The following is a 14,974-nucleotide window of genomic DNA, read 5'->3' on the forward strand; positions in this document are numbered from 1 at the left end:
GGAAGATTTATTTCTGAATTTTTGGGGTAGTGGATGCAAATGCAGTTTTATTTTTCATTAAATGTAATGATTTAATTATTAAGTGTTGACACTAAAAAAAAAATGCTGTCATTTTGTGTTTTTCTTACTTATCAAAAAAGAAAAAGGAAGTGAAACTGTGATGCTAGCACTTTCAGTACTCTGTATTCAGCTGCTCAGAAGGGACGTTTGGTATTTCAGTCCTCTGATTCCCCTCTGCGGGGTCATGAGATAAATCGGATGGGTCGCGAGATTAACGGGAGCGGAGACGAGAAAAACGAAAGTTCTTACTTGTTGGGCTTTTCTCTAATCTTTTTGTGAAAGTACTGGATACTTTTTTCCCCTCACTGAGCTTCTAAAGAGCTTTTAAGCACCTTGAGCGACTGATGTTGTGATTTAGTGCTATATAAATAAAATTTAAATTTAAATATAGAAAAATTACATATTTGACCAGTCTTCTTCGTTGAATTGGTAGACTTCATTTAATTTGTTTAGTTTCCCAGCATGGACCCAACCTTTAAACATAGTCTTCAAATTTTCAGAATGCTTGAGGTTGAGGCTTTCAGAAGGTCTTTTCGGAGTTTAATGTTAGCCTGCTTTTCCATTTCAAAACCAGTTTTGATGTATATTTGGGATCATTGTCCTGTTGGAACACCAAACTGGGTCCACATTTGAAACCATCTAACTGTTGATTTAAGGTGAAGTTGGAGAATATGGAGGTAGACTTCGTGCTAAAGAAGTACCAGTAGCAGCAATACAGCCCCAGAGCATGATGACAGCTGATACACTGTTGTTAGGTTGGAAAGCTTCACCTTTACTACTGCAAACTGTGACCAAACACCTCAACTATAAAACTTTTCTCCAGATGGTGTTTGGCTCGTCTACGTGGGCAACTGCAGATTTTATTTGAGCTTAAAGGTGCTGGTTTTGGAGCAGTTGCTTGTATCTTGGTTGGGGTTGCGTTGCTTCTAAACCTCGTAACCAATTTCCTAAAGATGAAGGTTTGGTTCTTCGTCCAGGTCTTTGTAAAGTGGTGACACATCGGAATGACTTACACTTGTTGTTTTAACCAACTGATTAACTAATTAGCCAGTAAATAGAGTAAATAAATGCAATTTTTTTTTAAAATTCACATTTATCAATAAATAGATACATGATTAAAAAAACATGTTATAAGACAATATAACATGTTTGTTGTCTGCAATTCATTATGATTATGAAAGTCACAGGAACACATTAGAGAACATCAGGTAATTAAATCTTTTCAATTATTTTCAATTATTATTCAATTAAAAATGAAAACTATAAATAAAAACAAGCTCATGTTAAAATATACTATTTTTATTGACAAATAAATATTGAAAAAATGTAAATATTTTTCATATAAGTTGTATATTCAAAATTGTTATTATGACTCATGAGTCAGTGATTATGGGCGTCACAGGAAAAGTAAATGACATGATGATATGGTGATATGATCATTTCATGAGCAAAAAATAAAGAAATATTTTCATGAATTATTTATTTATTTATTGCCAGTGAATAAATAAATAAATAATAAGCTATTTAAAAAGAAAAAATACATACATAAATATTCAATGAGCGAACAAACAAATGTAAAACAGATTTAAATGAGTTAAAGCTGGGCTGCGCTTTGTTAAAGTGGACGTCTGCCTTATAATTAGGCACGAAGAACTGACCAGGACACTTGTCTTGTGCGTTTGGATTAATGAAGCCTTATCCATTTCTAACCCCGGGGTGACGTCACCCCCCCTCCTCCTCCCTCTGATTCCAGAACGGGACGTGCAGTTGTTTTCATTCTGCCTCCCCCCCTCCCCTCTCCTTCCCGACCTCTCCAGACAACCTGTGGACATCACCTTACAGTCACTTACAGTGTCCGGACCAGCTTCCACAACAGCTGAAAACATGGGTAGGCGAACTGTGTTTTTACATGTTTGCTGTTTTTGCTTATTTTGCATTTCAACTCTTGCACAGAGGAGCGGGTTCATTTCGTGATGGATCCTGCAGAGATCTGTCCTGGCCGTGTTGAGCTGCGTGTTGTCGGTGTGATTCTTATTTGCATGTCTGATTATCACTTTGAAGCCTCGGTCTGTTAACTTTCACCGTTTCACTCTGAATATCTTTGCAGCCTTTTGTCACACGATCACTCTTCTGACGCTCATTAGGCAGTTATGGTTTCAAATCAACGTGCCCGCGCTCTCCTGCGCGGTCGTGTATCTGCTGATTGATGTCACACTGTGCCATCAGAAGACGCTGTTGGCGTCTTGGCAGTGGTGCACGCGTGTGAGTGGAAAGGGCATGAATTAAAGCTTTTACACCTTTAGAGAGAGGGTGGGTGTAGATTTCATTTTAGATTTAGACTAATTTTCCTTCCAATAATCCGGATACATGTTCCAGATCCTTTTAAAGATGTTTTATAAAAGTTCAAAATGTACAAAAATCCCATCCTCGCCAAATCACGTGATGCATTTCTCCTGTTGCAAGGTAAAAATGTGACATTCCTTGGCTCTCGGCTAGCACACAGCGGTTACCTCTCCCCACCTTATCTACTCATGTGAGAGTCGATGTTGATTGGATTAAGAGGGAGTGATCCGCTCCCCGCTGTGGATTAAACGGGCTGGACACGGAAGACAGTTGTTGCGTAGAGGTGGATGCTTGTTCCAGGGTTTTTGCACACTCGTTGTTCTTTTATTAGCTCAAATCAGATTGGTAATCTCGTTGAGATTAAGATGTGCTTTGTTTTCAACAGGAAACAGAAAGTATGGCACAGGAAATGAGAAGAGAAATAAAGAAAGACAAGAATTATTCAGAATTAAGGGGTTTTATTTAAACAGTGGGAAGGGAAATATCTTTGTAAGTAGTTGTGCAAAGACAGTTTGATGTTCTCCTCTTGACTCATAAATTGGAAGAACTGATATAAATGGCCACCATAGTTGTATTACTAATGCCATGTACACTATTTAGTTTTATTTTCTAGCTGAAAACAATGAATGTCCAATTTTGGCACACAATGGGACACCATGCCAGTTTAATTTTTTAGGACTTAAAGAGCAGAAATTAATTAATTTTATTAACAGGCCTAAAAAAGCTTTTTTTTTAAAAAATATATATACATTTTTGAAGAATTAACCACACATTTACATGGTATTGGCCCTCTTCTGCCGTGCGCATGGAGCGTTTAATTCTCTGAGGGGCTGTAACTTTGGTTTCTTTTGGTCAATTTACATGATTGACACTTCTTTTTAATCGTTTGAGCCAATAGGATCACAGTAACGATGCCACGTTCACGTCACTTCAACTAATCAGACGTTGCAATGCCAAAACCCACGTGGGCCCAAATTTACTGCATGTGACGTCTGTCCAGTCACGTGTCTATAGGTGGGTCTACAATGGAGGTTGTTGACGGAAAATGGCTCCCAATGCGGCTAAGTAGGCATGGTAACTGCTGATAATCACGTGGCTACTGGCTACCGGCGAAAATAATGGAGGATATCGGTACGGTAAGTCAATTTCTGTCTCAGAGCATTTGCGCTGCTGTGTGTTTTGGGGTCTTCTTTTGCAGCTCATTCAGTGAATTTTGGTCTGAACATGGTGAAACTTGGTGTTTGGAGTCACTAATAGCTCTGGAAGCTAACCAGCCTGTCTTTAGCCGGTTACATGAAGTCTGAAGAATTTCTTGTTCATCTCCAAAAGTTGATTCTGTTCATCTGGACGTAGCGTTTTGTGGGAGAAATGTTTCGTCACTCATCCAGGTGACTTCTTCAGTCTCAGCTGACTGCAGGTTTCAATCTTATAAACAGTACATTTGCATAATGACTGAAACCAGCCCACTGAAGGAACAATGGGCTCGGAGGTCAGTTCCTTAATCATTAATATGCAAATTCTCATGACCATTGATCAACAACCACTGATCAATGGCCATGACTACCATTCACAGAGAGTTGGGGAATGTCTGCAATCACAGCATTAAGATGTAAGATGGCGAAAGATGTACCCTTAGGCCCCCTCCTCGATTCAGAGATGGTTTTTCCCTTTTCACGTAAATGGCGTCCTTGACTCCGCGCTCAAACCAGCGTTCCTTCCTGTCCAGGATGTTACATCCTCATCATTGAAAGAGTGTCCACAGGCCTGTAGGTGTAAATAGACTGCAGAGTCCTGGCCTGATGAGGTAGCTCTTCTGTGTTGTACCATCCTCTTAGCCAGAGGTTGTTTGGTTTCCCTGATGTATAAATCCTGGCAATCCTCCTGGCACTTAACAGCGTACACTATGTTACTCTGTTTGTGTCGGGGGACCCGATCCTTGGGGTGGACCAATTTTTGGCGCAGCAAATTTCTTGTTCGGCTTTGTTTGTTTAGCGGCCTTCTGCACATTTATGTGACTGCTCGTTTAATCGTGGCTTGTTTTCGGTGTGTTTGGTGGTTGTAGAAATTGTTTTTATGACATTTTAGCTGAGATTCAGAGGTTTCTGTGGATACCACACATGTCTTTCTCCCCCCGTGATTAACGTGATCTCCTCCTTTTTCCCCCGGTATCGGGGGCGTGGGGCTTAAAGCAAAAACCTTGTAAATAAACCATGTTGCTCTATTATGTTTGCTTGGGAGGACCATCCTGCTTTTTTGTGATACACAGAATCAAGAGGCTTCAAAGTGGACAAGCATTTAAACAATCAACAGATTTGCATATGTACATTATATATAATGTGTGCAAAGATTTATGTTTCTAAAGTGAAACATCTACATAATGTATGCCAATATATACATATTGTAATTTTTTGCTAGAAATTGACACCAAAAAACTATGGCACCAATACTGGTTAGTCCCAACTTATAGTTGCTGTAGTCATTTAGTCATTCATTATCTAAAATCAAAATGAACATTTTCTCTAATCTAATGCGGCTTACCTCTATGGGACGCCGTTTGTCAAGTTAAACATGCTGAAATTAACGGCAACATTTTTCCACATTTAGCTCAAAGCCCCATATACCTCATGCTAAGGTTGGTATATTTGAAGTCTAGGGTCCTTTGCTTTAGGAAGAAGATAAACTGAGCTCTGTGATATTGAACAGAGGTTATATACCAAGCAGTGTATTTATAGTATACAGTATTAATTCATGGGTGCAGAGGGATAGCTGTTGACATGCTAACACTTCTTCTTCATGGCATGAAAAGAAAAAACAAACCGAGGACAAGGCGCAATCTGGACTAGTGCTCACGTTCACGTGTCATTTTTTTTCAGAGGAGAAACAGATTCCAGAAAAACTGCAGAGACGCATGTTTCATGTTTTTGTTAAACTGGCAGTTTCGTCTGTTTGTGTTTTACTGGAGGCTGACCTGAAACCAGCAGCGTTCAAGTTGATCTCATTAGGCCACTTATTCAAAGTGTTTCTACCTCTTACTTCTCTGCCTATTCCCTCCACGTCTGGATCTCCCCCTCTCTCTTTCTTTGCTTTTCTCTCTCCCATTCATAACATCTGTTTCCAATAAGCCCGCAGGCCTGTTTATCTCCTTTAGGCTGGTGAGAAGTTGAGAACAGACAGGATGTAGCCAAATGACATGATTTACTGCGATGGAGAACAGGAGCCATTTTTCTACAGGCAGCCGTCGTAAACTTCTCTACTTTCAGCTCTCCAGTTTTGCCTGTTATTTCCCCCCAAACTGCTACTTTAGTCCCATCATCGTCAGCATCATCATCCCATCTTTCATCTGCATCTGCTCCTCTCATCATCCCCCTGCTCATTGTCTTCATCATTATTCTTTCCACCACCACCCCTCCTCCCCTCCGCGTCCCCCTTCGTGAATCTGCTCTTTGTGCTCTCGTTTTTTTTGCTGCAGTTCGTCTCTGCTCGACTGCGCGTGGAAACTCGTGTCCTCTTCCATCCTCTCCTGTGGATTTTGCTCGGCGCTGATCTGCAGAATGGATACTGAGCACCACAGCCGTCGAGCAGACAGACTTCAAAGGCTTCAGATTTTCAAGGACTGTTTTATTCTGAAGGAATAAATGATCACTGAGCTGGCAAAAAGGGAGAAAAGTGGACCGATCCACTGAGCTGATTAGAACAGCAGAGTACTGACACTGACACTAAAGCACTGCTGTCATTATGACAGCTTGACTGTGCCCCAAAACAGACCACAAATACTTGTTTTTTAATCTCTGTTTATTAACTTTGCAAATATGAAGTCACTGCATGGTATGCTTGTGTAGAAAACTGAATAAAGTAACCAACTATGTAATCTCTATAAACAGTTACTATATGTAAATGCATAAAATCTGCACCAATCATTTCAGCAGATTGTTTACCTGCACGCAGGCTAGCCTGCGTGCAGGTAAACAATCTTTTGCCTGGAGAAAAGCAGGGTGACCACCTGATAGTCATTTAGCTTTCCTTTTTTTAATATACTCTTGTAAACAATGGCTGGTGCACAGATATGGGAATCTCCAAAGACTGTAGTTTGCTGAATGCACAGGAAGCCCCGTAAAATTGTCCGTGAAGCCCAAAGGCTAAGTCAGCAGAGTAGCTGATGGGTTCCCAGATTTTCAGCTGTGCATGTGTACTCAAGAAATAGCCCACTTCAGATGTAGTCGCGCTACTGGAAACGCCTCAGCTGGAAATGTCTTAGTTGGAAATGCCTTAGTTAAGCGCACAGGAAGCTGCTCACATGGTTCCCACTTGCATATGGTGCCCAGTGCTGTTTGCACATCAGCACAATCCAACATCACATGAAATTTGCACTTGGAAGCTAGCAGGTCAAAGCGACTGATCTGATCTACCGATGCTGGATATTTGCATTCTCATTTGCACCTGTGTTGGATGATGTCTAGAAAACTTCAGGGCTGCAGTGCCTGTTCAGAAACAGCAGAATGCTTCCTGTGTCTGCATAGGTTTGCTCCTTGTAGTCCAGCTTCCTCAAACTATGGAAGCTGGTTTCCACCACTGGAACAAGAAAATTTGTGATCTGTGCGTCACAATTTTGAGTTATTAACTCAAAGTTTCAACTTAATAACTCTTTTTTTTTCTTTTTTTTTGGTAATTTTGACTGATTTCTTAAGACGTTTGAGATAGCAAGTCAAAATTTTGAAATAATAAACCAAATTTGTGGGGAAAAAATATTATGTTTTTATTACTTCTTTGGTTTTTTTGCAGTGTTGAAAAATGATTCATGAAGCAATGATTTTGAGTAAACTGCAACTGAAATATATTTAAAAAAAGGAAAGCTTTATTCATTCCGATAGTTAATCATGAAAGAAAATGTGCTTGGCAAAAAAAAATTGAATGTAAATTTCTGAATGAACTGGAACAAGTAAAGTTCATTTTACATTGTGCTCCTGCAACAAAATTACTCTGTGGACAAAACAGCCGTAAGTGTGGTCACAGATTTTATTGCAACCTATTGTAGCAATGCGTTTCTGTCACACTGTGAGGAAAGTCCTAACATTTTAGTGCCAGTCACACCTCTCCAAGCACCTTTCTATTGTGCCGTTATTCCCTGTGGCATGTTGTTCTCAGGCTTGTGTCGTTTTTGTTCAGTCAAGAGAGTCAAGGAAGACGCTTGTAACAGTTAGGTGAAAAGCTTGTATGCTTTTAACTCCTGCAACTACCTAAAACAACATCCCTCCCTCTTGAAACTCTTAGAGGAAGTTTGATTTAAACTGACTGGAGCAACGCAGACCTCAGTTTTTAAAGCTGAACTTTGATGAGGTACTGTGGGGCTGGTGAGAGGATTGGTGCCGAGAGCATGGTGGACTGTTGATGATCACGCGTGGAGCTCGAGAAAGACAACAACAGTTGACGTGGTTTGCTGAGAGTTAATAAATACCTGTTTGTAAGCCTTCAACTATGCACAAAGCGCTTCTTTACAGTCTCCTGAATGACGAGAATTAGTTCCTCAAAAAGATTTGCTCATTGAATCGTGCAGTGCTTGATCGGAGCTCCAGCTGTGCAATCACACTCGCTGAGCTCACAAACAGCTGAGTGGTTTACACTCCTCATGATTCATGGCCTCCAGGTTTCCCTGCTGAGTATGAGAGAGATGGTCTCTGCTTTGTAATGACTTTTAAGTGTTTTCTATTTCTTTTAAGATTCAATCAGTTTCACTGTTTAACGCGTTGAGCCTGATTCCAACAGATTAAGTGGCCCACTCTCACTTTGAAGTGCATTTAGTAAACTAGCTGTACAGTGGTTTGTGTTTATCTGACAACCTTTAACATCTCAAAAGAGAGGAAAGAACTGCGTATGTGTAAGCACATGAGAGGCCATTATTACCTTGTTCTAACTCCAGACTGCTCATTACCAAGAAGAAAGATTTAACTCTACCCCTATGAACACATGACTTGAATCTTTTCCATTTTACAAGAGATTCTGACTTCCAGTGGTTGTGAAAAGAAGATAATCTAGAATTACTTGTTTGTATTCATTTTCACTATAGAGCTCTCATTTTGTCTTGTCTTTATGTTCAAATATAGTGTGCGTCTTTTTTCTGAAAGAGAGAGAGAGCTGAGTGTAAAAGCAAAGCTCTTGATTTACCGGTCTATGTCTCTGCCCTCACCTATGGTAATGAGCTCTGGGTAGTGACCAAATGAATGAAATTGTGCATACAAGCAGCAGAAATGAGCTTGCTCCGAAGGCTGGCTGGCCTCTCCCTTAGAGATGGGATGAGGAGTTTAGCCATCAGGGAGGCTCTCAGACTGGAGCAGCTACTCCTCCACATCGAAAGGAGCCAGTTGAGGTGGTTTGGGCGCGTTCTGGGTGAGGTGTTCCAGGCATGACCCACTGAGAGGGCAGACCCAGGACACACCGGAGAGGTCTGGGAACGCCTTGGTGTTCCCTCACACAAGCTGGAGGACGTGGCCGGGGAGAGGGAGGCCTGGGCTTCTCTACTTAGGCTGCTGCACCCGTGACCCGTCCCTGGATAAGTGAAAATAAATGGATGGATCAGCTGCAGCCCTTATTGGCAACGGTCTTCACTTGGCTGACTAAAACGTGTTTGTCCTACTGCAGCCTCCATAGCTGGGATAGAACTGAAATAGGTAAGAAAACTGAATTCAGTTGTCTTCAATCTACTGGCATCTAGTGATGAGATTTTACACACTGTAACTTTAAAAACTCCTAAATAGTTACAGATAACAAATGTTTGGGAAATCTGTTCATGTTTAATTCGTCTAAAAGAAAAAAATATCAGCCTTTGGAGATTTTTGAATCACCAAATATCAGTAACAGTCTTAAAAACTATCATTATTTTGCCCGTAACAACGTAAGAAATGAACTAGTAGTATTTGTTTTTCTCTCTTACTACGCTTTTTATTGATTTTGCTATTGTTTGAAGGCATCTTACTCTTTGTACAGTGTGTTTTAATGTTTTGGAAGCTGTTGCTTAGTACCCGCCCCACTGATTCGGCCTTGACTGAGGCCAATATGTAAACACAGCCCTCACACTTGCTTTCATATTCAGGCTCCTTAAACTCAGCTCAACAGCCACTTTTTATGTGTCGGAATCAGTCGGCGTTGAGAGGACCTGTTGCCTTGACAACGCACTGATGCACAAAGCTGCGAGGCGGGCGTCGTTTCAAATCCCGGCACATGCAAACAGTCACACATCAGATCTCATGAGCCCACTCGGGCAAGAAATAGACAGTACATAAAAATACATACACATGACCCACAGACAGCAGGGGATGCCATTCTGCTTCACCTCCCCTCCCTCCCCTGCTGTTCCCCCACCTCTGCAGTGATGATGATGGTGAAGAAGATGATGATCCCACCCTGCTTTGCATTTCCTCCACACAGTGACTCATGGCGCGCCTGCACACTGTAGATGGGAAGCATCTCTTATCCCACATTGCTGCCGGTGTGTGCTGCAGTTCCGTACAGTAGTTCACAGGTGCAGCAGTCACATGACTCTTGAAGGGGGGGGTCATATGATGCAGGCGGGCAGTCTGAAGTGGGGTGGGGGTGTGTATATATATATGTATGTTTGTTTGTGCGTGGTTGAGGTCGAGGCTGGGTGTGCGCGCAGTTATTTGGATGACGATGACAACGTAACATCATGTGGAGCAGACTGTGGACCAAATCTGGGCCAGCAGGATTAGTGGCTCGTCTGATAAATTGCTGAGCGGAGGGTGCCCTGGGGGGATGGGCGTGTAGACGCGTGTGTGTGAGTGTATGTGTGTCTCTAGGTGTGTGTAGGTTAACCCATGCGTAGTGACAGGAGTCAGATATTGTAAATAAAATGAAGTGTAGGGGAGATGCTCTCCCAGTTAGATTTTATTTCTGTACAGGAGAGGGTGGGCGTTCGGTCAAGCATTGTGATTGTGTGAGTGAGGGTGAGGATGAGATGACAGGCTGAAACAGAAGCTTCAGTGCTCTGTTGTATTGCAATTAAGACCAAGAAATCACAATCGCAGGGAAAACTCTGAGCACAATGACGTGCAGGCGTTTCAGGCAGCATGGATGATGACGAAGCATGACGGGATTAGTTTGCATGAATTTGCATTAAAGTTGCCCGTGTGCCTGTTTCAAGTGTGGAGTGGAGCTAGAGATGGAGGGGACAGGAACATGGAAAGAAATTCCATTTGTTTGGAACATTCCTTTAAAAATCCACAAAAACACTGGCCTGAATGAAACGTTTGTATTTGTGTTGACATCTTTAGAGTTGTGTGTGTGTGCGAGTGTGTGTGCATTCAAGGTAGATTAACCTTTGTCAGCATCCGACGTTTTGGTTCAGGAATGAGAGGGAAGTGTCTCCTTGGCGACCGACGGCAGAGGGCGGAGGCGAAACTGGGTCATCATAACCACAGATTAAGAGACCAGATCTGGACGCACATGCACACACCAATGAGCAGACACACACACGCAGATGAATAAAGCCAGATAAGTCACAAAGGCACATTGTTTCTACTGATAAATTAAAAGGATTGTCTCAGGTTAGAGATGAGCAAGGTGCAGAACTTCAGCCTCACTCTCTGGCAAAGGTTTTCCTTTTAGGGGAAGCCAAAAGCCCATTAAAAAAGCAAGGATTAGACTGAAGCGACAGCGGGAGGCTCATAAAGCCGTCGCTGAGACAATGTTTGTGTGTGCGCGCGTTAGTGTTTGTACCAGTCTTTGCATGTTTTTGCTCGCTTAAGTGATGGCCTGTTTTCAGCATTAGTGATACAACTCTTATATTTGACTAATGGAGGCAAACACCCAAACATCAGCTGCTGTCACACATGAACCCTGGACAGTGTCTGCAGAGTCAGAGTCTCTGGTTGCCCTTTCTCGCATTTAGCAGCAGGAGATTCAGACACATTAGCGCATGCAGGAGGGAGGACAGGTCACACCCAATCACTGGCTCTGAATTTGGCCGACAGTCACCCGCTCTGTCCTTATATGGCCACATTGGATGCAACCAGTCTGGCTGAGTAATGTAAAGAAAAATCAGTGCTCCAGTGTATGTGTGAAACTGGTTATTGTGGGGCGAAACAAGCAAGCTGTGGAAAGAAGAACGAGTACACAATACAGTTTGATTCATGATCCAATAAGTAAAGTTTACAAAAAGTAACTTAATCGATGCTTTCTATTTACCTTAGAAGTTAGATTTCGAAAACTTTAAGGTGATTGCTTTGGTTGCAACGGTAATATACATCCATCCATTCTCTTTCGTTTATCCAATTCAGCATCGCAGAAGGCTGCAGCCTATCCAAGCTGTCATAGAGTGAGAGGCGGGGTACACCTTGGACAGGTTGCCAGAAACAGACAACCATTCAGACTTATATTTACACCTATGGGCAATTCAGAATCACCAGTTAACCTGACCTCACTAACTGCATGTCTTTGGACTGTTGGAGGAAGCCAGAGTACCCGGAGAGAACCCTGACAACCACAGGGAGAACATACGAACTCCACACAGAAAGGCGCAGTCAGAAACCCAGACCATTGTTGCTGTAACAGTGCTAACCACCGTGCCGTCATGCTGCCAGGGCTGAAAATGAAGCTAAGACAGAAGTGCCATAAACTGCAGTTCCTCTAATGGCTACTTGAGTGATTCAATTTCCCATCAACTCTGATATTAAAATGCACAACTATACAAGAGATATAACCATGTTTGCAGCTTGGTACAAAAATGGCTTTGGTCTGAATAATTAGTATCCTTCTTCATATTCTAAAAGTTTGGCAGCCACTTACTTCAGTTCAGTTCAACGCATGTCAAAGCAGTTGGTATTGTAAGATTAAAACCTTACAATAATAGAGAGAAAAAACCCTAACCCATGAGCAAGCACTTGGTAACAGTGGGAAGGAAAAACTCCCTATTAACAGGAAGGAAGCTCCAGCAGAGCCAGACTCAGGGAGGCGAGGCCATCTGTCACTGACCTGGTGGTGCTGTCTTTCTGGACAAATATGGTTGGTTTGTTTTTGTTGCATAATTCAAGCTGAACTGAAACTGTTCAATTCTGGTATTTTATACTCAACCCTGTCATGCCCAGAAGTTTGTTCCTATAAGCTTACTTGGTTGGCATGGTAGCTACGTACATCACTTAGCTGTAGCTACAGGCTACTAATAACTGTGTCATCATTTCAGCTAAACTTTTTGCCATCACTCAATTTTGTAACAACAGTTATTATAAAATAGGTATGTGTCAAACTGAAACTGAAAGCTTTATATCCACGCAACCAAAAAAGTCGGCACAACTGCAAAGCAGAAGAAACGGCCCACCTTTAATCCTCCGTATACTGTTTCTCCTGAAGGATCCTTTCATTCTCACTGACATAGAAGTTGCATTAGACAAAGACAGGCACAAATAGCTCTGAGTGGCGCACAACTGATTTCTCCAGGCACGGACCAACAGATACTGCAGGTCATCATGAGGCCATCCTCTGGGATCGGAGCTCATGGCTTCATAGCTCAACAAAACAGATGCTTAATGGTGTTGAACAGCGTGTCAGGAAGACAGTTAAAAGGTCAACGCGATGCCTGTAGTGAGACTGAGCGTCACACACAAGACAAAGGAGCAGATTATGGAAACAATAACAGGCATTTGAACTTTAGTGCTCTTTGTCACTGTACATTCATCCTGCAATTTGTTTGCATTGGTCTTTTGACAAAGTGATGCAACAGTTCAGATGTATTTATTTTGCAGCAAATCATAGCATAAATCATCTCAAGGCAGTTGACATAGTAAGGTCAAGACCCTTTTAACTCTTTTCCACATAAAGACAAACTCCCCTGTACCCTCAATGACAGTTGTGACCTCAGTATATATCAGTAAAGGTGTGGTTTAATGACCCTTAGTATAGTTTCTGGGTTTTGAAAAGGTCATGGGCAGACAATAACTTCTGATGCACACACAGTCATTTTGTTCCAGAAGGTCAATCACATTCGGTGACTCAGACAAAAAAACAAACAAACAAAAATAGTTATATTTATTTATGTAGCACATTTAAAACAACAACTGTTGACCAAAGTGCTGTACATGTAAAATAAGATAAGACAGGCCTTCGTCAAACTGCAGCTCAATTCATGTTTAAGCCTTTCACCTCTATCTACCGAAAGCGCTGTCAAACCTAAAATGAGGACGTGGGCGCAGCGAGTGAAAGATTATCCAGGCAACTTATCAACTAGCGACCAACCTTAGGGTTGCCAACTGTCCTGTTTTAGCCGGGCCATCCCGTATAGTGAGCAAACTTGGTTCGTCCCTTATTCTACCTTAAATGTCTCGTATATTGACCATTACCTGGGGTGCCACTTCCTGTCTAACAGATGTAATTGTGTCAGACGATTGCTGCGTCCATCTACGACCATCAGTGACGGCCCGTCAAGCGCACCAGATGTGAGGAGTAATACATGATTCATACCAGTAAGTTGCTCTTTGGTCTGCATAGCATGATAAACTGGGTAACTGAAGCACCCATTTACAGTATTTTACTTGAATATTTTTTTCTTTTTGCTTACTTTTCAAAGGAAATGCCCGTGTGATTATTTACTTTCTTTATTGTTTTAGATGAGGTATTGGTTGAACTGAATACCAACATTTTACTGCATTTTTATTATAAGAATATGAACATACTGTGCATATTTACATGATGCCCAGCTAGCTGTGCATCGTACTTCTGGCACAACAGAGTGTTCCTTATTTGATAGTTAAAAGGTTGGCAGCCCTGAGTTTCAATGTGACGAGTGATGATTGATCACTTCCTGCGTGGATACAGCTTAAATCTTAACAACTTGCATTTAAACTGTTGTGCAGCTATGCTAATGGATCTGTTAGCTCACAACACAGAAGTGGTGTGTGCCAAATGCTAATTCCGAATTAACATGCTAATGGAAAGCAAGATGATGAATAAACACAAGATATAGCTGATATTTAGTATAACTAAAGTACAGTATAAATTAAAAAACACTGACCTGTCAATGATGCTGAAATGAAAGTTATTACCGGTCAAAGGAGCTTGCAAAGAAAAGCGTCTGGACTTCTTTAAGTTGCTTGAAGACGTTTCACCTTCATCCGAGAAGCTTCTTCAGTTCTAAGGTCAAATGGTGGAGAGTCCCAGATATAAACCTAGTGGGAGTTTCCCCCCAAAGAGGGACAAAAGGACCCCCTGATGATCCTCTACCTAATCACATGAGCCAAGGTGTGGAAGCGGGTGGGGGTCCCAATCAGCCAGAGTTTCGGGTGAGCTCATTGTGAAACCTGGCCCCACCTTATCATGTGATCTCCTGAGGTCAGATGGCCCAGGATGTGAGTGGGCGTTAAGGCATCTGGGGAGGGAACTCAAAACTGGATTATAGATGGCAGACAGTTGGTGTCGTAAACCCCGCCTCTGTTCAAAGATGGTCGCTCACAGTGGACATAGATGCTTCTTTCACTCCTCTTTCAAACCATCTGTCCTCTCTGTCCAAAATGTGAACATTGGCATCCTCGAAAGAGTGACCTTTGTCCTTAAGATGCAGATGAAACTGCTG

The 14,974-nt window shown here is 41.9% G+C and overlaps 1 protein-coding gene across 1 annotated transcript in view; it reads left to right on the forward strand.

Annotated features, from left to right (window-relative positions):
* The first annotated feature begins 1,840 nt into the window (after positions 1-1,840).
* LOC120733241 (neuronal membrane glycoprotein M6-b-like) overlaps positions 1,841-14,974 on the forward strand; it is a 47,154-nt gene continuing 34,020 nt past the window's right edge. Inside the window, exon 1 of the mRNA XM_040031306.1 lies at positions 1,841-1,948. Within this exon, the coding sequence (XP_039887240.1) occupies positions 1,945-1,948 (4 nt within the window). The 5' untranslated portion in view covers positions 1,841-1,944. The remainder of the gene's footprint in view (positions 1,949-14,974) is intronic.

Source organism: Simochromis diagramma, unplaced genomic scaffold (genome assembly GCF_900408965.1).
Source record: "Simochromis diagramma unplaced genomic scaffold, fSimDia1.1 OVJJ01000235.1, whole genome shotgun sequence".
In the NCBI taxonomy this organism is placed as follows: Eukaryota; Metazoa; Chordata; class Actinopteri; order Cichliformes; family Cichlidae; genus Simochromis; species Simochromis diagramma.